General features: G+C 40.4%; 1 protein-coding gene across 3 annotated transcripts in view; it reads right to left on the bottom strand.

Annotated features, from left to right (window-relative positions):
• The window catches only part of NBEA (neurobeachin), a 365,422-nt gene that overhangs the window by 229,716 nt on the left and 111,132 nt on the right, over positions 1–24,574 (bottom strand). For 2 of the 3 annotated variants that reach the window (XM_088668227.1, XM_035114662.3), the window contains 4 exons: positions 21,485–21,639; positions 17,413–17,539; positions 9,932–10,059; positions 2,055–2,116 (listed from right to left, as the gene is read on the bottom strand). In XM_088668227.1, the coding sequence (XP_088524353.1) occupies positions 2,055–2,116; positions 9,932–10,059; positions 17,413–17,539; positions 21,485–21,639 (472 nt within the window). Of the gene's footprint in view, positions 1–2,054; positions 2,117–9,931; positions 10,060–12,695; positions 12,750–17,412; positions 17,540–21,484; positions 21,640–24,574 lie in introns of all 3 variants that reach the window. The other variant, XM_088668226.1, reaches the window with a different exon arrangement.

A 24,574-nucleotide genomic window follows, 5' to 3' on the forward strand; every position in this document is an offset into this window, starting at 1 on the left:
CTGATCTTCAGAAAACTATGGAGTATAGGGTACCAAGTACCAACTCCACAATCAAAACAGTTTTCTTAGATTCTGAGTACATGTATTTCATTCCTATTTTTTTCATTATTATTTTTATTAAGGATTTTCTTGGGTTACAATGGTAGTGCAGTGTCTCATGCATCATTTTTACACATCAATTTAACTTGTTGAGACATTATGAGGAAGGGGGGAAAGAGGTGGGTGGGATGGGGAGTTGGGTGTGGTGGATTGTCAATGTTTCTGTTTTTCTTGATATGTGTAGGGGTTCGGCATCAGCGTCGTTTATTCCTATTTTTGTGAAATTTTGAATAAAATATATGCTTTGGTACTTGGGGCTGGGGACTGGGAGAAGTGGAGTGAAAAGGGAATTGGGTACCCATCCACCTAACATTGCCTTTCAAACCATAAAATTTAAAACGCAGTGTAGCTTTGTTTGTTGCATAGCTCCACTACAATGCTTAAAAGACAAAAATAACAAAGGAGCTTAAATTTCTCACTCTTCCCCTCAATCAATATTTGAGGCAAGTTACATCTCTAGAGTCCTTAATGGCAGGAATTCCTGGAGCCAGCAAATGAGTAATGTTAAACCTATGATTAGATGATGAGGCCATCAAAACACACTAGACCCTAATGCTGCATTCCACTTTATCCTTGTGAAATGCAGTTAAAACAAAGAGCACGTAAGAAGGTACTGAGAGTTATTCTCTCGCTCAAGAATCTGCCTATGAACTGCTTGCTGGAGAACTCGGGGGACTAAAAGAATATTTTGCTATTTCCCAGGAAGTAAGGACTTAAAATTTAGGTAACAATTTTTTTTCTGCAGGAGACATTTTGAGGTGAGAAGTCCTGCTACTGATATCATTTCTTTACCACAAATCCACTCTGCACACAACAACAACAACAACAACAACAACAACAACAACAACAACAACAACAACAGCAACAACAGCAACAACAGCAACAACAGCAACAACAGCAACAAAGGCTCAGTTGTTTCCTCATGGAATCCAAAGGAAAGTGCTACTAATCAACGAGCAAAGAGCAGGTAAGAGGGTGAAATACCTAAAACTAGGCATAATTGGCATTAACTTTCAACTCTGAATATTGCTAAAACATTTGAATTATTTATTGGCACAGAACTGATGGAAAAGGAGACAGAGCTAAGACTATCTAGAAAATCAGAAGGAAGTATACAATTAATGTCAATTGATGATATTCACAAAAATAACTTTGTATGTGAATTTTGTACTTTGGAATACATGTACTGTTTAAAACTGATCATAGAAAGAGAGAGATTGAAGTAATATATGGAGGAAGAATGAATATGCTTATTGAATTAGTAAGAGATAAAAGGACAGTTCATCTTCTAGTACTTTAATGTTAAAATCCATATTTATTGTCCAATTAGAACTAAAAACAAAATCTCACATCCAGATGTCTTTTTTGGATTTCCTCTTTTTCCCGGCATCAGAAATATGCCTTGAAGTGTGGTAACCCCCTCCCCACCCTGTGGTTCCCGTGTTTCCTGGATTCTAGTCCAGTTACAAGATACCCGGTTATATTTCCCTGCATCCAGGATGCAGTAGCCTACTGTATCTCATGTTATTTTATCAATGGCATTTCAAATCTAGCACCCAACTCTAAATGGCTTGCAAAGTAGACTGCACAAGCAATACTTCCAAAGCGAAATATACTAGAACAAGCAAAATAAGCTGTCCATTTGCAGGATTTTTTCAATACTGAACCATCCATTAGTATTTAAGATTGGATTTACCAGCCGATCCATTTATCCAGTTACTAATGCAATTTTAATTAAGCTTTATAATGAAATATTAGAGTGTATTTTTCAAGTCATAGGTTTTGTATCTGTGTGCTTCAGCGGGAGTATGAATGCTTGTATGGGTACTGCTGCAAGAAAAATAAGGGTCTTCCTCTTCAAAAATGTTATGATGATAAACATTACACTGCATTTTGGTATTATGGCGCTGTCAACAGAACAAGTATTATATAGCTAAAGCCATGAATAATCTTACCTGTGAACAAAGAAGCATAACAAGCTCGACCACTGAGGTGCTAGACTTCATGCAAACAAGGCCTGTATGAAAGGTGAAAACAAAGGTTCAGACTATAAATATAAATAATAAAACTTGTTTCCCCACCCCCTTCAATATGGAGGAATCTAGTAAATAATTCTTAGCAACAATCTAAATCACTATTCATTTGTGACCCAATCATATTAATGCTTACTCAGAAGTGCTATTAAGTTCAAATGTGCTTACTCCTAAGGAAGTATGCATAGGATTACATACCTCTATTATTATCTCCCACATATCCAGAGGATTAAAAACAGTTTATTATTATGAGTATGTACCCTGTTTTGCAGTGCAATACATTCTAATTACATTTTTGTTGTCTAGATAAAAACACACTACAGTGGTCCCTCGGGTTACAAAAGCTTCGGGTTACAAACGCTTCAGGTTACAGACTCTGCTAACCCGTAAGTAGTACCTCGGGTTAAGAACTTTACTGCAGGATGAGAACAGAAATCGTGCGACGGTGGCGGGAGGCCCCATTAGCTAAAATGGTATCTCAGCTAAAGTGGACCTCCAGAACGAATTAAGTTCTTAATCAGAGGTATCACTGTATAAATAGTCTTATGTGGCATGAGGGGGAGGGAGGGAGGGAGGGAGGGAGGGAGAATGAATATTCCTCCCCACCCACCCACCCCATGCTGATCCAGAGTGTACAAGGAAGCAACTGAACTCCCACAGACCAACATTCTCACCCCACTCTCATTTTGCTTATAGTGTCACACTTCAAGTTATTTCTAATGATCTTGGTCTATCTACAAAGCTCCCAAATGGCAGCTTCTTTGGTTGCAAGATATTGGGCCCATGTCCGCTTGCAGCAGAGATAAATATCTCATTTTAATTCCTATTGCGTAATAAGAGTGTCTTGCCACATATATAGCAAGTTTTAACTTTCTCACTCACATGGGATTGGTGTATGTGGATTGGTCTATAACAGGGATGGGGCTCTTCTGATTCGTGAGCTGAAGGAGGCTATCCAGGCCATGCCTATGCAATGCCCTTCACAGCCCTCCTTGAATGCTTTTGCCTGGCTGATATATTCTTGAACTGTGACAGTGCCTCTCACTTGCCTGGATGCAGAGGTAGGAGTGTGGGATGCAGAAACCTCTGCTTTGGTGTGACTAAAATGTAGCATATTATACTAAAGGGAGAGGCATATCAGTTGTTCCACCCATTTTTGCTAACACTTACTATTTCACCCCAATGCATGGCTGACTTGGGGTGCTGAAGTGTTGGCCTCTAGTAAGAGATAAATGATGCAGTCCAACTTTTGACTGTTAATGTGTTTTGAAAATGCTGAATTTTTAGACTGTTTTAGTAAGCTGGGGTTCCAAATTTCAGCATTATATCTAATGAGTCCTGCTTTGTAGGAAGAAGGTACAATGCCATAGAATTTCCCGGATTAGACTTCTTAAACATTTCAAGTTCTTAGCCATGTGTAGTATCTCCAAAATTTCATTATGTGAACACACACACACAAAAACATGAGTTGTTAATTGTAACATGTCAAGTCCTTTTAATAGATGGCAGAAATTAACAAACACTGGTTAGGATATTTTCCCATCATTACATTCTACATTTTCCTTCCATTAAAAAAAAAATCATATTTATAGTAAACAGGAGGCCGCACAATATATTTCAAGCAGTCAGAGAGAATGAAGATCTATTTCTTAATGTAACTAGGCTGCATCAGATTGGCTTAGAAATAAGCTGAGCCATGCCCCAAAAAGAAAATCAGGAAATGGCTCAGTTCATTTATGAGTCAATACAAATTTGACCTTCCCTCTTATTTGAAAGTCAGGGATCGCTTGAAAGCCTCCCAGAGTCCTGGCTATCTTATGACAGCCACACAAAGCATTGACATAAATAGTCTGCACAAATGAAAACTGCTGGTGATGGGGAAAAGCATCCACCCTGCTAGAGGACTCTTGGGGAAAGATGGTCATTGGTGGATGGCAAGCTCCTACCCACAAGCACTTTTAACAGCTGTAGCTGTCAAAATTAGCCAGGGATTTTGGAGGCCTTTCCAGTCCTTGACTAATCCCAGTGTTTTTGGTTTAGGTTCCCTGTGGGGTTTCTCCTAACTGTGCAAAGATGTAATTCTGGGGCTTGAAGGCTGGTTGGGTACTGGGGTGGTAGGATGGGGCAATTATGCCAGAAGAAGTGTGGAGTGTTTGCACTGATTACCTCTTTTCTGACAAGATCATTACAAGTCCCCAAAGCTCATGTCTAGATGTTTACCAAGGCAAGCTTCACAAAAGCTCTAAATTCATCTATTTTATTTAAATGTATTTACAAAATGCTTAGTATTTTTTAATTTTCTAAATAGTGTACAACAGTTAAAAAAACCGAAAATATATAATAAAACATCTAATAAAGTAGAACTTAAAAAACCATTTCAAATACAAGTGCTATAGGTCTCCTTATAGGAAAAGGCTAGGTGGAAAGTAATGTTCAGTTTGGTTCATACAAGCCCTATATGAATGAGTTTAAAAGCTAAACCAACGACGATAGGATGACAAATGTGTATTTTTTTAAAAAATGAATTATGTTCCTGTAATAAAAATCATTGCTTGTAGCTCTAGGTTCAATAGGTATGGTGAAGAAGCAAATTGATTTAAAAAGGCATGGATGAAAAGCCACTGAAGATAAAACTGTTTCTACAAAATAATACATATATTTATTGCAGGTAATGGATAAATGCGCTTTTGTGCCCATTTTGCTAACAACCCCATCTTATTGTACAGCAAGACAGGACAAGCTGTAGGAAGGTGCTAGCATTCCACTCTATCAGATTTACAAGCAGACAGTTAATTAATAAAATAAGAAGTAGATGTAAAAATCTCATTTAAAGAGACAATTGCTGTAATTGATCAGCTTTTCTCATGCTCAAGAGCTGGAGGATCAAAAAGATTAATGGGGCACTTATCACCTGCAAACCACATCAACTACTAGACATCTGACAAAAAGAGCTAAGCAGAAGGCATTACAGTCAAACCACCCACAATTAGCATGATCTACTACGCTGCAAGGCCCAGTTCTTCCTCTCCCAACTTGGGACTTTTGTAGCCCAGTCCCCTTGTCATGCAACTCCTCTGTGATATTTGCAAACCCCAGTGTTTATCTGCACAGACCTCCTGCGTTAGAAACCATTTGCACACATGAACTGGCTCTAAGGTGCCTGCAGAACTTATACCTGATATGAAATATGCAGGATGGCCCAGCTTGCTATACAGGGTAGAGACCAATCACTTCTGTGAGGATCACAATGAGACACTTATCCACCCCCCCCGCCAAGATCATGTCCTTAGCTCTGTGGTCTGCCAGGACCAGCCCAACATCAAGGACATGATTTCCTGCTGGCCAAAAATGCCAGGGAATATGCACAGTCCAAGACTTCTGTTATCTCACTCTTCCAGGCCACATTACAAACATGCTTCTGACGCTTCCTATTCCAGTCCTTCTGCCCCTCAAGTTTCTACCAAAGCAAGGAAGAGAAAAATCACAAACTCTCCCCACCACCACCTGCCTAGTGGGAAGGACCTTGCCTTGATTACTTTAAAATATTTTAATATAATTTTTGATTTAAAAATAGGTAATTTAAATGTTTCTTATAGATCATTTGGGAAGGATCTGTATCCTCAAAAATGGGATACAAACTAACAGTAATACATAAATAAAATTGCCTGCTAATGGCACAATGACCTGTGATAACTCTGAAGGGGGGGGGAGGAGATGCTGCTTTCCAATGCTGCTTTTTTATGGGATGTGGCATCTGAAGAGCTCTCTGTTACCAAAGTGCTCAGCCCCTTAACTCCAGAAGTTTTGCCCTACTGGCTCTGGCCTTTGCAAAAACACAATGGAAGCAAACCTTGACACAGATTGGGTACCCTCCCTAATGTGAGATAAATTCACTATTGATTCATAGGAGCCCAGAATGCTGGATATATGATAATGCCTAATTATACCTGATCTTATTACCTGAACTTATCGGTATTACTAAACTGAAAACTATGGAGAGACCTGGTCTGAATAGAGATGTTGGCTTCTTGTCTCATTACATATGCTAAAGCTTTTTTGTCATCTGCATACTATCCTTTGCTTTCTCCTGTAGGACTAATTGCAGTCGTTAGCAGGTCGTCAACAGGTTTTTCATACCCACTGAGTCAATCACCCATCTCCTACTACCCTTCTGAAAAAAACCCCACCCCACCCTCCCATTATATATAAGGGTCTGGTGACTTCTGTTTCAGTGTATCTGAAGAAGTGTGCATGCACACGAAAGCTTATACCCTGAACAAACTTAGTTGGTCTCTAAGGTGCTACTGGACAATTATTATTTTTTATACCTGATCTATTTGCCAACTGCCAACATGAGCATACACTTCTATCTGGTCATTAATTACCCTGGCAAGACAAATGTGTCCTTTCCAGTTGGGAGTGCCCCAAAAGTAACCTAATCAATAGCTATTTGCAGCTCTTAAGGATGAGATGCTATGATCCATGGGGTCACGAAGAGTCGGACACGACTAAACGACTAAACAACAACAACAAAGGATGAGATCCTCCACCTTTGTAACACAATAAACTCCATAAGCATCCAACCATAGGAGTCAACTCCTAGGGGCTGAGGTCCCTTGCCCTGCTCAATAAAATATTTGAGAGGGCCAGTTCCCCCCCCCCAAGCTGATGGACACTGTCATTCAAATGGTATGTGTGTTCCATGTCTTGTGGTCAATTTTGGGGCAGGACTTGCCTGGGCCTCCCCAATATTTTATTCAAGTTCGCACCACTTGAATATAGAATAGATTTAAGGAACCTTGCCTTTATTAGCTCATGAATCTCATATTGTCTAATCATTCTCTTACCTCTAAGTGCTTAGCATACCACCTTTTTTCTTTAAAATATCCTTTCCTTTCCCTAGCCAAGCCTCAGTCTATTTGTCTCAGGTAAACCATCCCCTCAGAAATCAAGTCTTAATTCTCAATATACCACGTCTTGTTCTCAATATACCATGTCTGAGTCACCTAGAAATTCAGGTCACTACTTGACGTCCTTGGCACTTTCAGGGCCAGCTGCTCCAACCCCAGCTAGTTTACATCATTGCCTCCTATGCTCCACTCTCCTGCCTCTCCTCCATGTTAGTCAAGAACATTGAGGAGATACCAGTGTTATGTTCTTCCTTGAGGTAACCTTGTTTTAGAAATATTTCAGGTGTTTGTTTATGGGATGTGACCTTTTAAGTAATAATGGCTTGGAGTCAGGTTTATTCGAAAGAACACCTTCTTCGACATGTAGCTATCCAAACCTTGAGATCTTCCAAGAGAGTCCATTCCACTGTTGAACAGCTCTTATAGTCAGAAAGTTCTTCCTGATATTTAGTCAGAATCTCATTTCTTGTAACTTGAAGTTATTGGTTCAGGTCCTACCCTCGGGAGCAGGAGAAAACAAGCTTGCTCAATCTTCCATGTGACAGTCCCTTAGATATTAGAAGATGGCTATCATATCTCCTCTCTGTCTCCTCTTTTCCATGTTAAACCCCTCAACCGCTCCTCATAAGACTTGCTTTCCAGACCCTTCATTGTCTTGGTTACCCTCCTCTGCACACATTCCAGCTTGGGTGATATATACTTTTAGCTTCATAATGAATTTTGATTTAGGATAACTTCATCCCATTAAATACCCAGAGTTTGTCTCAGCAATGTCTCCTTCATGACCTACATCTAACCCTGTTCAGATAGTATTGCATAATCAATACCTCATAACAAGAAGGATAACATGACATGTACTTCAGAGACAGCTGGGCACAGAATGCTACTATCCAAAACAAAGAACATTTAGAAGGATTTAGGTCAGGATTTCTTTTAAAAGGCATTTCAAAGCTTAGAGCTTTCTTTGAATATCAAGGTATAATAGCTGTCCTTTGGTTTTCTCTGTCACACAAGTATCATCTACTCCAATACAAGTTCCATAGCAGTGTTGAGTTAATGAATCAATGAAGCTAAAAATTAGGGATGAATGGACATACTCAGTTCATGGAAGACCCATTTGAGTTCAGTACTGTTTGGGTTCCATTGGAGTTTACAACTGCAAACCAAGTCCACCTCTCAGCCAGTCACACTTGCCTGCCCTCTTACTTACAACTAGACCAAGGCAAGGCATGGCATCTTCCTCCTCCTTAGTCTCAATGTTGCATCTGTAGAACTTGAAAGGATAGAAGAGGATAGGGACTAAAGTAGAATAAGTTGGCTCTGCCTGTTATTGAGCCCAGCTCCGCATACTGTTGGGCTCTATGCCTTCTGCCCTATCTGCCCCAATGGGTACCAACCACCCTATTGTGGAGAGAACAGAATGTGTATACATTTCTGGGTATTATATTGAGACCACAGTTTCTTGCTGTGTTGGACACTACCTCACAAACAAGATTTTGAAGTTCAAAATAACCTACTGATTTAAAATAAAATATACAAATTATAAGTCATAAATAAAAAGACACATTATCTTTCAGATTTTAGGTATGTCTGTTTATTCAAGTATCAGATGCAACTGCACTACAATGGATTGTTGAGATCTGCTCCTATGCACAGCAGACAAAGATTCTTCTGTCTCTAACTGGACATGGGACAATGCTTGAAGCTGATTGTGCTGTGACCAAAATGACCCCCAAAATCCTGTGGTAACAGCTGCTGCTTAGTTCCTCCTGTGTAGCGCTTCTTCCCCCCGGCCCAATCTCTCTTGTCAAACAGTATATTCTGCCAAATAACATGGAAATTGTCAAGACCCTGAGCACTGCCTCCACTGGAATGCAAGCATGTTAATGTCTATTGTGAGCATCTCTTTAACCTTTCATCATTCACATTCAATCATTCCCTGAACCTGACTGCAGGCATACTTATGTAATATGGCACCTCTTCAGGTATATTTAACTAAACAAGATTTTTTTGTATAGGAAGCATTCAGTATTCTAGAGAGTACAGATGCTAGAAAGCCACATTCAGGTATGCCATTTCAGCACACATCTCTTATGTCAGTATCAAGTAACACAATGAAAAGCCCTGCAGAGCATATGCATCAAATTCCATTGAGCTATAGAGAATACACATAGTAAGCAGAATCCACATGTTGTTTCTGCTTATGACAGAACTAGCACTGTATGCAATTGAAAAAATATATCCCTGCTGTGAAATTTATAATAAAATTTACTTTATGGATTTCTTTTACATTATCAGCTACTGCTGCAAGTGCTTGAGAAGGCCTATTTCAATATATCTCTATATAAAAGTTAACTGAGATAATTAGCAAAGATGAGCAGATACTCAGTTACTTCATTAACTGCCCTGGTAGCAATGAATTCTCAAGTGTAATTGGTTGGTGTGTGTGTTTTTTTCAGTCACTGTGAAAGATGAGAGACTGGGTGGTAAAATGTGTAAAGTGATGGAATCAATTTTTCACATATACAAGCATAGGATCTGAACTGGTGGTGATTGACTGTCATGGACCGTTTGGGTGCAGAGGTACTGCCACAGGTAGTGGTTAGTGAGAGGAGAGTTTAACCACAATCCTAGTTGGGACAACACACAAAGCTGAACCCTGGCCTAGCTTCCAATGACAGGGTAGAACAAAGCAGCTGCAATCTCTTCTTTGGGAGCCAACAAGTTTGCACTAAGCCACAGTTTGGCTCAATGTTACATGTGAAGATGGAAAATGCATAGACATCGGATAGTATATATGAATTATGTTGGAACTGAAAATTTGGTTGAGATATCATAATTGCAAGCTCTACTTCTTTAAAAGAATTAACAATAACGATAAAGTATTACCTTCTATTAGAAGCTCTTGTCCGTGACTGCCCAGCAGAGTACGAGACAGGAAAGGGGCAAAATCCACGAAGATTTCCCGAAGGAGTGGGGCCACTTTTTCCAAAGCTCTCTCAAGCTTTGCAGTGATACTGTTGAAAACAAAGTACATTGGGTCTAGAAATACAAGCAACGCAAGATATCACACATCTTATTGATGCTTCCCAGAATTTGAGGAATGTACATATCCACAGTTAAAATCAATGGGTCTACACTAAGTATTACTTAGCTAGATATCACTCACAGTAATTAAAATAATTTAAGCTAATACAGCAACACAGGTATCACCAAAGTGACAAAACCTCCTGCATCATAATATGTTATATATACACTAAATAAATCAGAATCTATCATTTTCTGTTTTTCTCAAAAGAGATAATATATGGATAAATTAAAATATGTCTGCCCTTCATACTGATGCATTTATAACATATAAGCAATTTAAAGTTTAATCCATTTTTTTGCGTGAGTGCTAAACTTTATTTGGGAAAACACTCTACCTTAGTCATGATTTCTTTGAAATTAGTCCTCCCAAGTTCAGTTGCACCCATTTCATGTTAAACCGTACTCTGGATTGCAGCCTTGATTTTCTTAGGCCACTTGACTAAATGCTGGGCTTTTCTTTAGCATGTGCCCAGGAGTGTGCAGTTAAGTTGGCATTTATGCTAAAGTAAAGCAGTACCATTGGGAAAGTGCATGTAGACCATCCCCATCAGAGGTATTTTTGTTTTAGCAGTCAAAAGACCCAAGAACCTAGCCATGGCCAGCATTTTACATCTTGTGTCAGACACAAACATATCAGCCATTGACCATTTCAACTTGTCAATCAGGTTTCTTTTTAAACATCAACACCACCACCTCAGGCAGTACTATTTTTAAAGAAGAGTTTGCAATGGTTTATTAACTTGTTCAAATGTTTAAATCCCACAGTTTCTAATGTACACATTAATAATAATAATAATAATAATAATAATAATAATAATAATAATAATTTATTATTTATTATTTATACCCCACCCATCTGGCTGGGTTTCCCCAGCCACTCTGGGCGGCTTCCAACAGAAACATTAAAATACACTAATTTCTTAAACATTAAAAGCCTCCCTGAACAGGGCTGCCTTCAGATGTCTTCTAAAAGTCTGGTAGTTGTTTTCCTCTTTGACATCTGTTGGGAGGGCGTTCCACAGGGCAGGCGCCACTATCGAGAAGGCCCTCTGCCTAGTTCCCTGCAACTTGGCTTCTCACAATGAGGGAACTGCCAGAAGGCCCTCAGTGCTGGACCTTAGTGTCCGGGCAGAATGATGGAGGTGGAGACACTCCTTCAGGTATACTGGACCGAGGCCATTTAGGGCTTTAAAGGTCAACACCAACACTTTGAATTGTGCTCGGAAACGTACTGGGAGCCAAATTAACTTAATTTTGCATTCTTTACAAGTAACATGACAAAGCTATTACAACTGTCACATTCAAATAACCTTTCAAACATTGGGTCATCAATTATTGGTTTATTTATGCAGTGTATACATCGTATGTCCAGTTTCTATTCTCATTTTATAGTCTGATGTCCTTGCAAGTCACAGCCAAAAAGTACGTTATTTTTTGTCCGACATATGAACTTAGGAAGGAATGTAGAAAGTGCCTTATTACCAAATCAGACCATTGGTCCATCTAGCACAATTTTTCTACACTGAAAGGCAGTAGCTCTCTGGGATTTCAGGCAGTGGTCATTTCCAGCCTTATTTCGATATACCAGGGTTTTCCCCTGAGAACACCCGCATACAAAGGAGATGCTCTTCTTCTGAGCTACAGGTCTTCCCCATACTGTATTGTCTCTACCCACTCCCCCCCCAATTGCTATGAATTGTACAAATATTACCAAACACTAAAGAGGGAGAAGCAATGAGTAGTTAAGGAAAACACAATTTCATTAATTTTAAAGTTTATTTCTTCTTTTCCATGTGTTCTAGGCAGATTACAAATATATATATAGTATAACAAAATGAATACAATCATTCATAAGGTTAATAAAACATGGCATGAACTGCTTCTTTAAATAGATAATGTTAACCAACTTGGAGATGGACATATTTAGGCTTCTTTTCATTATGTTATTTGTTTAAATAACTAATAAATGCAAATAATTTATTAATAATGGCAAAAATAGCCACGGCTAGGTACAACTTGTATGCTTTTAACCCAATAAAAAGGAAAGCAACTTTAAATTACCACTACCTATTAACAGTGGTGCAGATAGGGCTGAACTTTGTGGCTGAAGGTGAGGCCCCAAATGCCTGGCTAGAGAGCAACTGATGAGGAGACAATGATGGCAAACAGACCCAGTGTCAACATGAGCATCTAAAGGGGTCCCAATAACACTGTTAAGTTGAGGGTCTAAAGTTAACTAGTTGCACCACTTCCCATAAGCTATCTACTATAAATTCAAAGCCAATTGACATGTTTTTATGATATAGCAGGTCACAGAAACTATGTATGCTTAGGACAGCTAAAGCAGAACTACAGATGATGCACAGTTGTAGTTTATTTACAACTACAACTGACAGGCTCTCTGGTCATCTTTGCAGAACCACAAGTTTGCATAACCACCCAGGACTGGCCTAGACAGTTCAAAAACTGTATAATGTTGTTCTCTTAATATCTGAACTCTGTCCTGGATCCCCAGTGGCCAAGATTTCACATGCTTTTTTCGGGACTGGAAATTTATTTTTACCTTGAATATAGGAGCTCATCACAACTGGATAGTTTTTGGTGCATTTGTGAAACCCTAACATAAAAACAAAATAAAACAACTATTGCACATTTAAGAATCATAAATAGATGTGAGTGCATTGTATCTACCAAAGGCCAGACTGCATTCCACTCGGGGAGGGGGGCGTGTAATCCATGTGACAACCACAGTAGATGGTTCTGGAAGATTGGTTTGGGACCCAAAGCTATCAAGATGTTATCAGGAACTGCTGACCATTGCCCCATATGGTGAGCCACTGCAGTCTCTCGAGGTTTGTGGCCTTATAAAAATAAGCCCAGAACTTAGTTGCTTAGCCTCTGTTAGTAGGCAGTTCTAGTAGCAGAACATAGGACTAAACTCAATACCGAGCCAGGTCCCAGTGCAGTTGAGAATTCAAATGAGAAGACCAATCCACACCAAAGGCTATCTATATTATATATTATTATTATTATTATTATTATTATTATTAATTATACTGCCCTATACCCTATACCCACAGATCTCAGGGCGGTTCTTCTACATATTGCAGGGGAAATGCCCAAGCCACCTCTCTTCCACTACTGCAATGTCATACCAGAAAGAGCATATTAATATGAACACAGTCTCTTAAATGTAAGCATTATCTTTTTTTAATCATCTTACAGGACTCAACTATTCCACCGCTTACAAGAACAATCTTTAAAATGGCTAAGGCACTGCTGGATTATAATGGTGCACATGAAGCAATTGCACCAGGGCTCATGCCTACAACTCTGTTTTATAGCCCTCTTAGAATGAGGACTATTAAGCAAATTGTGCATACACAATTCTCAGAAATTTCTGAGAGATAAGCTAGCTCCACTGCTTCTGCCTTTCAGACTTTTTAGTAAATCAGTGAAGTCAGGGCTGTGATTAACATGGGTGTTGTTTTGGGGCCAGGCTATAGGAATCCATGGGATACTAAGACCTGCTGTTTTCCCCTCCCCTTTCCTGTATTTTTCTTTCCTGTTTCTGCCCCATTTCCAAGCCCTTGGGGTCTCCACAGTTCTAAAAACCTACATTTTGTAACTTAAAAATGTGAAAACTTTGCAAAGAGGCTGTGCAGGCACTTATGTCCAGGCTCTCACGAAGAATTCAATGTATAGTAAACTTACAATAAAATGGTGTACATGTCTATTGAGAAGCAAATACATGTCTATTGAGAAGCAAGGGGCTTGCTCCAAGTGAGGTTGGTACAAGATTTCAGCCTTGGCTTTTTTGTGAGGTTAGGGTGGAAAGGTTCATAGTGAAGGGGTCGGTACTGCTGCAAATAAAACAGAACTTACAAGCAGCCTACTATGTTCAAAGTCAATTTATAAAGGAGGGGTTTAAAATCAAATAATACTTTTAACACAATTAAATTATTATTTAACAGAATTAAACTTATTCTATTACATTTTTAAATCCTGTTAGCTATTCACAATGGTTTTGCCATTAGGAAAATAGAAGCAGGTTTTATTTTTCCACTGTGCAATTAGGGAAAACACAGGATGTATGTTTTTCCTAAACATTTTACCTGTAAAGGTAAACCTGTAAAACTTAAACAATTTAAATGGAGGCCGACCTCCAGTGGCTACAGGCCTAAACTAACTCCTCTTAGGAATCAATCCAACCTGGGAATAAGCTCAACTGAACACAAGTGGGGCTTACACACAATAATCAAGCCAGATTGAAGCCTTGGAGCCATACTAATCTGAAGGGGTGAGGTCCCAGAGAAAAATATTTTGTTTTATAGTACAAAGATACATTACTCTGGTTAAAGAAACAAACATTTGATGCAAGCGAGTACCCTTTTGCATCCATTTTAGACCCCCTTCTGTCTCTTAACAACAATCAGGTGGAGAAGAGTAGGCTGAGAGTTGGTGACTGGGTCAAGGCAGGAAATGAGCAAAACAAGGATGAACAAAGTGGATTTAAAATGTGGAACTGCACATGCTCAGAGTATTTTATTTTTGTTTATCAAGGTTGATAAATGTTTTGCAGGTGTTTTGCTGAGTTGCGAAACTACACACACATGGAGTATTTTTGGTAGTCACAAGACATATTTTGTGGTACTTCATTTCATGCATTCATTTTGGGGGGAGCAGGGGCCCTATTTTGGAAAATAAACTAGGGCCCCCTAATCACCTTGGACCAACAGTATATTTTCTCCAACATAGTTGTACTGAGCATTTATTCTGTCACAGCTATCAAAGCCTATCCTAAAGTTATCCCCCCACCCAATAATGCTTACTCAGTTGTTATAAAAACATATGGAAAGATATACATGGAATCAGGGCCAACCCACCAATTAGCCTCAGAGAGGCAGTTGCCTCATGGCGTAAGCTGGAGACAGATCTGCCCCCAGGAGCACACTGCTTGCTGCCTCAGCAGCAGAGGAGGCAGAGGGGACGGTGGTGGAGGAAGAGGTGGGGGCAGCCCCATTTTCTGTTTTGCTTCAAGTGGCAAAATTTCCTAGGCTGGCCCTTCATGGGATATCCAACCAAGCAAATAGATATAAAGCTTGTATTCTTTGTGATTACTGGAAAATTTCCCTTGGGAACAAATTAAAAGCACATATATAAAACTTGCCATTACTGGAATTTTATCTTCCTGCAGAAGCATTTTGTTTTCATTGTAACATGCTCACAAAAGCAATGTCATTTTTACCAGAAGGGTAAAAACCAGGAGATCACAAAACAATGCAGAAGGGGAAAGATAAAGAATTATGCTGATTGCTGATTGTTTTTTTTCTTTGGTTTGTGTGTGTTCTCAATCTAAAAATGGCATTAACAAAAATAAATATGAGAATTACGTACAACTCATCACGTAGGGAAGAGGGTTTTTAGCCCATGCAACATGCACAATAGATTTAATATATCTCTGGAGACATAGAAATGGGGTTTAGCAATTGAGGTTAGAAATTGATTATTTTGCTATTTAAACTAAATGCAACGGTGCAGTATAGAGGCCATAGGAAGAGGGAAATCTTTAAATAAATAAGGTTGTCTTAATATATACTTATGGAAAACCATGTTTTATGTAAAATCCAATTACATTTTGAATGGTGAAATAGAAGAAAACGTAAGAAAACATAGGGGAAACTTCTACTTATTAGCATTTTTAATCACAGAGGAAACACACTTCTGAAATTAATGCTTAAATAAATACAGTTCAACAATCACAAAGTGGGAATCAATAGACTATTCCCCTAAGCAATATAGCTATTTTAATATCCAAGAGAGCCAGCCAGAAGACGACATTCCAAATGGACTATCAAAAAGCCTGTAACACAATATTTGACTTGCTAATAAAGGACATTTTTCTAGATTGATCAGTGAGCAAGGAGAAAATTAGGCACATAATCCGTTCATATTTTTTTACAGTTATTTGACTAAGATGGATAGGCTTTATAAAATTTGATTGGCTATCAAGACACACAAGAGCAGCTTGTAACAAACATAGTTTTATACACTGTATTATATTTCAATGGAAGCTGGCCATCTGCCCTGCAGTAACCCTTTTCCCACATTCAGTGAACCTAAAAAAGGTGCAAAATATATTAATCTCTTTGTAACATTTGCACTAAAATCCCCTCTGAAATCAGCCAGTTAGGATCTATTGGGAAGGGGGGAAATACATTTTTTCTATGATACAGTGCAATCCATGATAGAGCTCCTAACATTTCTCAATATAGAGAATTCTGCCTTGGTGTACAGAGGGCTGGTCATGTAGTCCAGCCCTATGTAAACCAAGGCAGGATTCTCTATACTGAGAAATGTTTACCCAATCTCCAATTACAATTACCCATCTATATTTTTTCTAGGCAACACGATCCATTTTCAATTGTCAGGAAGATCATCATAAATATTTAACCCTCCTGTGACCTAAGTCCATTGCCTCTTGTCCTGATCTCAATAACAATTGATATTTATGACAACCAGCTTACATTTGAAGATAATATTAACCTACTTTATTTCCACCTATTTTTTGTCTCCAAGACATTATGGAGGAGTTACAGGTAGATAGCCGTGTTAGTCTGCCATAGTCGAAACAAAAAAAACAATTCCTTCCAGTAGCACCTTAGAGACCCAACTAAGTTTGTCATTAGTATCTGAAGAAGTGTGCATGTACACCAAAGCTCATACCAATGACAAACTTAGTTGGTCTCTAAGGTGCTACTGGAAGGAATTTTTTAATTTTGTTTCAGTTATGGAGCAGATTTGGCCAAACTGGAATTTGCTAGTCACTTCCTTTGCACTGAGAAGCACAAACATAAACTCCCAATTTCCACAGAATATTTTATACGTTTCATTTTTACCTTATTTATTTCTAAATTTATATACCAGTTTTCCATGAAAATATATGAAGGCAAATCTAATTGTCTGAGAAAAAGGAGTAGGCTGGTTTCCGTTATGCATGGTCTAACTTTTATTTTATAATATTAAGAGTTCAATGTCCTTTAAAATGCCAAATTAAAAAAAATGCAAATCAAAGGTTCTCAACTGATAAATGTATAACTATTCTATCTTGATTGTGAGTCTATATTTCTGCTTATGGGCATATAGGACATTTAGCTGGATGAAACAAAGATCTACCTAGCCCAGAACTCTGTTCAAGAATTCTTGTAACAAGCAGGTTTTAGGTGGTCCACTAGAAACTGCCAACCGGTCCACCTCCTAGAATAATTTATAAACTATACCTCATGTTTTCAGCTGAATCCTCTGGCATTGGTGCAACTGTCTGAACAGCAGGTAGGTTCTTACTGGTAGCACCATTCACAAAACTAGAGGATGACGATGACGATGACGATCCTGAATCCACTGCACCTATCCCCAAAATAGAGTACATTCAGTCTGAAAAACAATGCATCAACTTCACAGTAAATAAACATATTTTCTGAACATCATAACTCAGGAACTATTGACTTAATTTTTTTACAAATAGCTTATGAGACAAAAAGTAAACAATGATAAGGAGCTGGGAACTAACCTACATTAATCATGCTTTAGTCACACTCTTAAACTAGTCAAAATTTCAGTGGGGTTAAAGCAGCGGTCCCCAAACTACGGCCCGGGGGCCGGATACGGCCCAATTGGCCTCCCAATCCGGCCCGCGAAAGGTCTGGGGATCGGCATGGCCATTATGCACTTTTTAAAAAAAAATCCCAGTGAGAGCCATTTTACCCCCCTGCGTCACCTCTTCCTCGCCGCCAGGAGCCTGCGCCTGTACTGAGCGCAGCAGCAGCGCCACGGAAGGGAAGCATGGCACAGGCTCCTCCTGGGCGCCGCCTGTGGCCGCTCCTCCTCACGCTGCTCCTCCACGCAGGCCCATCTAGGCTAGTGGCATCACGTCTCTCTCCTCCTCCGAGGACTCAGCGCCACACCTCCTTCTCCTTTCCCCTGCGCTGGGTTCCGCTCAGTCGAGCTTCACCCACCAGTGCATGCACAGCTCTTGCTGGTCCTGCGGTGCGTGCGCTGGTGGCGAAGCTTGACTGAGCGGAACCCAGGGCTGGGGAAAGGAGGAGGCGCAGCGCTGAGTCCTCGAAGAAGAAGAGAGACGCAGCGCAGCCTCTCAGCCCGGAGGAGAAACCTTCCCTCCTCCACAGCTCGCTTTAAAGCAGCGAAGCTGGGCAGGAGCCGGGCTGCTCGTTCCTCCCCGCCCCTTTGCTGCCTCCCCCAACTGCGGCTCCTGTGCCTGCACTTGTGAGAGCCAGCAGCGGGACAGGAGCCTTTTCGGGCTTTCAAGAGCAGGCAGAGGAGCCCAGGGAGTGCCCAGGAAGGCGGTGGGAAAAAGCGGCGCTGCGCCTTTAAGGGACTCTGAACGGAGCTCCTGGCTCGCCCCGCCTGCCTCCACTCAGCTTCTTCCGCTGGGCTGCTTCAGCTGCCTCGGCTCCTCAGCCCCAGAGCCCAGAGCCCAGTCCAAAAGGCAGCTCCGCTGACTTTTCTCCTCCTGGCTCCACAGCCCTGGGCAGCAACAAAGGAGACCTGCCTAATCTGCCCTAGGACCCCAAAATATCAATCTCCCGCTGTGTGTGTGTGTGTGCGTGCGTGTGTGTTCATCCTGGTGTTTACCTCATTCATCTCTTAAGGCAGCTGGGTCTCCCCCACTCTCTCAGTGCCAGGCTAAGAGCTCACTTACTTTGCAGTAAGTTCAACGGGAATCAGGTAGGGCTCCCCATGAAACATGGCTAAAGCCATTTGTCTCTTCCAATGTTTTTTATGATGATCAAATTCAGTTTTAAACTTTCAGATACAAAGTTCCCCCTTCCCCTCTCCAGACGCCAAAGACCAGTACTGTACAGTTATAGTTTTTTGCCATCTGTTTTTAGAGCAATACTGTATTATAAAGAATTAATGGTGTCACTTTGGACTGCCTTGAATGAATGTGGCAGCATCTCCCTCCTTGAACCCACACCCCCAGTCTTCCCTCCGTGAAGGCAGCATCTCCCTCCTTGAACCCACACCCCCAGTCTTCCCACCTTGAAGGCAGCATCTCCCTCCTTGAACCCACACCCCCAGTCTTCCCTCCGTGAAGGCAGCATCTCCCTCCTTGAACCCACACCCCCAGTCTTCCCTCCTTGAAGGCAGCATCTCCCTCCTTGAACCCACACCCCCAGTCTTCCCTCCATGAAGGCAGCATCTCCCTCCTTGAACCCACACCCCCAGTCTTCCCTCCTTGAAGGCAGCATCTCCCTCCTTGAACCCACACCCCCAGTCTTCCCTCCTTGAAGGCAGCATCTCCCTCCTTGAACCCACACCCCCAGTCTTCCCTCCTTGAAGGCAGCATCTCCCTCCTTGAACCCACACCCCCAGTCTTCCCTCCTTGAAGGCAGCATCTCCCTCCTTGAACCCACACCCCCAGTCTTCCCTCCTTGAAGGCAGCATCTCCCTCCTTGAACCCACACCCCCAGTCTTCTCTCCTTGAAGGCAGCATCTCCCTCCTTGAACCCACACCCCCAGTCTTCCCTCCTTGAAGGCAGCATCTCCCTCCTTGAACCCACACCCCCAGTCTTCCCTCCTTGAAGGCAGCATCTCCCTCCTTGAACCCACACCCCCAGTCTTCCCTCCTTGAAGGCAGCATCTCCCTCCTTGAACCCACACCCCCAGTCTTCCCTCCTTGAAGGCAGCATCTCCCTCCTTGAACCAACACCCCCAGTCTTCCCTCCATGACCCCACACCCGAGGGAGAGGTGCACCCGTGGGGGGCTGAGCCGCCTCTCAACAACTCTGGAAAATGGAAAATGGAGTCTCTGTCCCTCCGGACTCTCTATCTCTGCTGCGCACCCAGAGAGAAACATGGGGTGGGGTGGGGCACGGCAGGCGTCCTTGTGCCACCCCAAAAAATAAAAAATAGTCCGGCCCAGCACAGGGTCTGAGGGGCGGTGGACCGGCCCCCGGCTGAAAAAGTTTGGGGACCCCTGGGTTAAAGTCTGGATCCATCTGAATGTACTCAACCAGAAAGTACTCAAAAAGTTTCATTAGATTAAATCTATTCCCTTTCACAACCTAAGGTTAACTTATTGCTATATATTTATATTTCAAATTCCTCCCATAACAATGTAATGACTGCCATGGGGGAAGGGGGACTCAATATCAAATTATTGTACTGAGGAGGGGCTGGTAAAGATAACTTAATCTACAAGAGTCTACAATCCAAATGACGGGAAAGGGGGCTCAGAAATATTCACCTTCAAATACTATTTTCCCAACCGATTCCTGTTGTTTAAATATTCATCATGATTTAAATACTAAAATTAAAAATCCAGGTCTAAACTACTGTCATCCCCATATGACAATTCACTACTCTAACTCAGCAATACAATCTGATTTCTCTTTAAAAAAGCACCAAAACCTACAAAACATTTTCAGTATCACACAAAACTACATTAAGCAGAAAAGGGGAATTGGGGGACAGAAAATGTCTCAAATAGTACAGTCCTTTGCATGTTTACGCAATTTAAATTCTGCTGTAATCAACAGCAACATGACTTGCTACCAGGAAAGTGTGACTAGAACTGCATCCTAAATGACTAAATTGAAATCTTCACTCTGCAGTAAATTGTTCAGTGCTATGCGCTGGTTGAAAGAAACCCCCCTAGGAAATATTATAAGCTGGGCAGCATCTGGATGTACTGAGAAAAGCTGCCTAGAACAGGCTAAAATTACTATGGACATTATTGTTGGCATATGTTTGCAACTGACATATAATACATACAGGGTAAATGAAAAGACATGAAGGAAAAGGATATAATTTACCAAAAATGCAGCTAGCATAGAGCAAGCAATCATCCACAGTTATATTGAAATATGTGTATAGGGCCCTTGATTAACAATTATGTTATTAAACATCTGAAAAGCCCATACAACAACATTTTCAGTAAATATTTCAAACGGGAAATGAGAGAAATGGCAGCAATTAACTCATATATATATATATATATATATATATATATATATATATATATATATATGCCTACTCAGGTAGATTCAAGCATAAGACGACTTATACTAAATCAATAAAAAGTCAGGGACTCTGAGGCTTCTTAGAGAAATTTGCAGGCAACCGACATATCCAATATAAAATGCAGTATGTTTGCTTATCAAAATGGTTCAGCTGGGGATAATCTTGTGCCTGAGCCGGGTTAGAGAGTGAGAATGCTTGGAGGCACTTACTACAGAAGTACTTCAAACACAAAAAAGATAACAGAATTATACCAACAAAAACGAGCAGAAAGAAAAAGACAAGATTCACAAAAATATCTAAGGACAATACCTGTTGTATTAATCATACTTTTTGGTGTAGCTCCTGTAGCAGCAAATATATTAGGTGTACTACTGGGTGGGACTCCACCTCCAGCTGTGGCAGTTCCAACTGTGGTCACAGCTAGGCTTCCAGGAGGAGGTTTTTTCACTGGCACTACAACACTCCTGCAGAGGAAGAAATAAATACAAAATCAGAAAAGGTTACTGTGATAACTGTACCTCCCTCAATCCCCTTTGTGGAAAAGGGCCAATTAATGTTTATGTTCTAGAACAGAGTAGTCGAACACACGGCCCGAGTGTCACATGCAGTCCCCAAGGCCTTTTTTGGCGACCCTCAACAATATTTGGTTCCCCCCTCCAGTCCTCACACCGCATTTACAAAGCTTGGTAAGCAAGACACTGGGCTTTTGAGGTCCCCTGATAGGGTCCTATACTTCTCCAGCCTTCTTCCCAAAGTCACGTTAGAGCTTCCCCAGCTTTGGGGAAACAGTGTGAAGGCTGGAGGGGTTCTTCAAATTTTGGCCATGCTCCTCGCCCCACAATGCAGTGTGTGGCCAGGAGGTTCTATGTCAAAGTACTCTCACGGGCCACTTGGTATGGAAAGTCGGACCGCCCTGTTATAGAGGAAGAGTGGGGAATGCTTTTCAGCTTAAGGGATACATTCTCTTGTGGCAACTTTCTAGAAGCAAAAGTAGCTAGAGCAATGGATGCGTACAGTAGGTTACATTCCAGTCACACAAATGCCAGAGGTCTCTACCCAACCACCCAAATCCATAACTATCTATCCTTCAACTAAGCAAATAAGAGACATTATCAAAGTTTAAAGAAACTCCAGCCAGGAAAAAGCATTTGAGGCGGCCATGGAGCATGAGATATGTGGCCCATGAAGAGGATGTAACCTAGGGAAAGTCCCATGGACTAGATTGAGGACTCTGGAGGGCTGCATTCAGACCCTGGGGCAGAGGTCGCCTGTCCCTGGTATAAGTTGCTACAATTTCTGACTCCAGGTTCAACCCCTTTTCCTGTAAGGACACATCATCGATCTTAATATATTCAATATCACACAACACACACACACACAAGTGATGATCCATTTTCACTAGCTAATAAAAGAACTAGATTATCTGTATTAGAGTAAACATTTGCTGCAAAAATAAATCAGTGACAAAAATAAAAGGTTTCAGGACAACTGTGCAGTAGAACATAAAGCTAAAAATAAAATACAAGAATTTGTGCAACAGACAGAACATCCTACTGTGCATGTTTCAGTTTCAAAGTATGAAATAACAATCAAAATACAGCAAAGAGAAATTTAAGATTTGAAGTAGTATTTAAACTGAGCCATTTAATTTTTTTAGAGACCACAAAAAGCACACTTTTAGAGCAAATGATACTTTCAAGGGCCCGAACACACAAAGGCCACAACCCAAAGACCCTATTTAGATGTTCAGGCAGGATAGTGAATTCTTTAGAGTTTAAAATGCTATTGCTAAATGGTCAAGGCAAACAGTTCATATATTTACTCATTACATATGTGATCACGAATATATGTAGAACAAAAGAATTAGAACTTTGAGCAATGAAAACCTTGAATAAAACACAAATATTTTCAGAATTAGTGTATTTTTAAAGTACTCTGAATGCAGGTAGCTTTTACATTAGATGTGTGAAAGTTATATGAAGTTCCCAGTTAATTTGTGAATGAACATCTCCCCGAAAAAAGGCAGTTATAGAATCTAGAGACTAAAATGCACACCATGAACAGTTTCTCCCCCTGCTTCTCCTGTTAATAAGTCCCTGTAGTTTAAACACACTTTGGAGGTTTAGTGAAAAGATGGGTGGAATGGAAACTGCTTCCAAATAACACATGCTCAATGGTGCTATGTTCTCTTTTAGGCAACCTGCTTCTTAAATTCATTGAAGTTTAAAAAGCAGTTTGGAAATTGTTGGTGCTGGGTTTATGGGGGGAAAAAACAACACACTGGTATGCATACTTTTAGATCATGATCTACAAGTATATTTTTACATCTGCAGTCTCTGTATTTTTTTTAAGATTACTTTAACAACAGAATGCTTTCAAGCAAGACATAGCCAATGTTAAGTAATACACCAGACCTCTTCTCTGTGGAAGACTTAAAAAAAATGATTATTTTTAACGTATTTTTAATTAAAGATTTCTTGGTTTGCAAAAGTATGTAAACTCACTAATTTTTTTTAAAAAAAATAGTAACTGACAATATGTAGTGTATGCATATTTGTTAATAATGTAGAGAAAAATATAAAAAGAGAATTCGTTATGTTTACTCTAGAACAGTTGTAAGTCTAGAGCAACTTCTGCTTCTACAAATATGGTCTACACATTATTTTGATGTGATTTTAAGATGAGTCCAGACTCCAGGGCCAGAGAAATCTGTTTATATAGCTCATAATGTAATTACAACTACCTTAACACAGATGAGCGCAGAAGGCAACAATATATTGAAACTGATTGAAAAATGCAGTTGTCCAGAAGCACTTGTGGGGAAGAGGTCTCTGAAAAGCTGCTCAAAGCTTCAGAGTTTGAAGTGAAATTTTTGATGTTGTCACTCTCAATCTATTGAACGGCTGACGGACAATCAAACCCGTCTGGCTAGCTGGCAGCTCATTTTGCTGGCAGGTGGCAAACAATTAGACACACCAATTTGTGCCTCCTGATGACATTAAAGCATGAAACTAAGTTGTATGCAGGGCCTAGTGATTTGTGTGAAAGCATTTCAAAAATAATACTCTTTGCCGTGGCAACTCATTTCAGACTGCCACCTTCCATTATGGCTTTGAGTAGTGAAGACGACAGACTTGAGTTACGTGCAGTGCAAGGGCGCTTCTGTTCAATCCGTCATCAGCGCCCCCCGAGACCTCAATCCCTCCTTTCATCAATATCACCTCATCATTTACATTCGATAGTACTTGAACTGCTGAATACATTAACTACACAGAAGACCTATTCCGTAAGATACACTGAAACATGTTTCTCTGCTTTTACATTTCCAATTCTGTGTACTTTAAAATGAAATATAATGTTCATAATGTTTCATAGGACAGCACTGTTAAGATTCTACCA

This window comes from Zootoca vivipara, chromosome 4 (genome assembly GCF_965207765.1).
Source record: "Zootoca vivipara chromosome 4, rZooViv2.hap1.1, whole genome shotgun sequence".
NCBI lineage: Eukaryota > Metazoa > Chordata > Lepidosauria > Squamata > Lacertidae > Zootoca > Zootoca vivipara.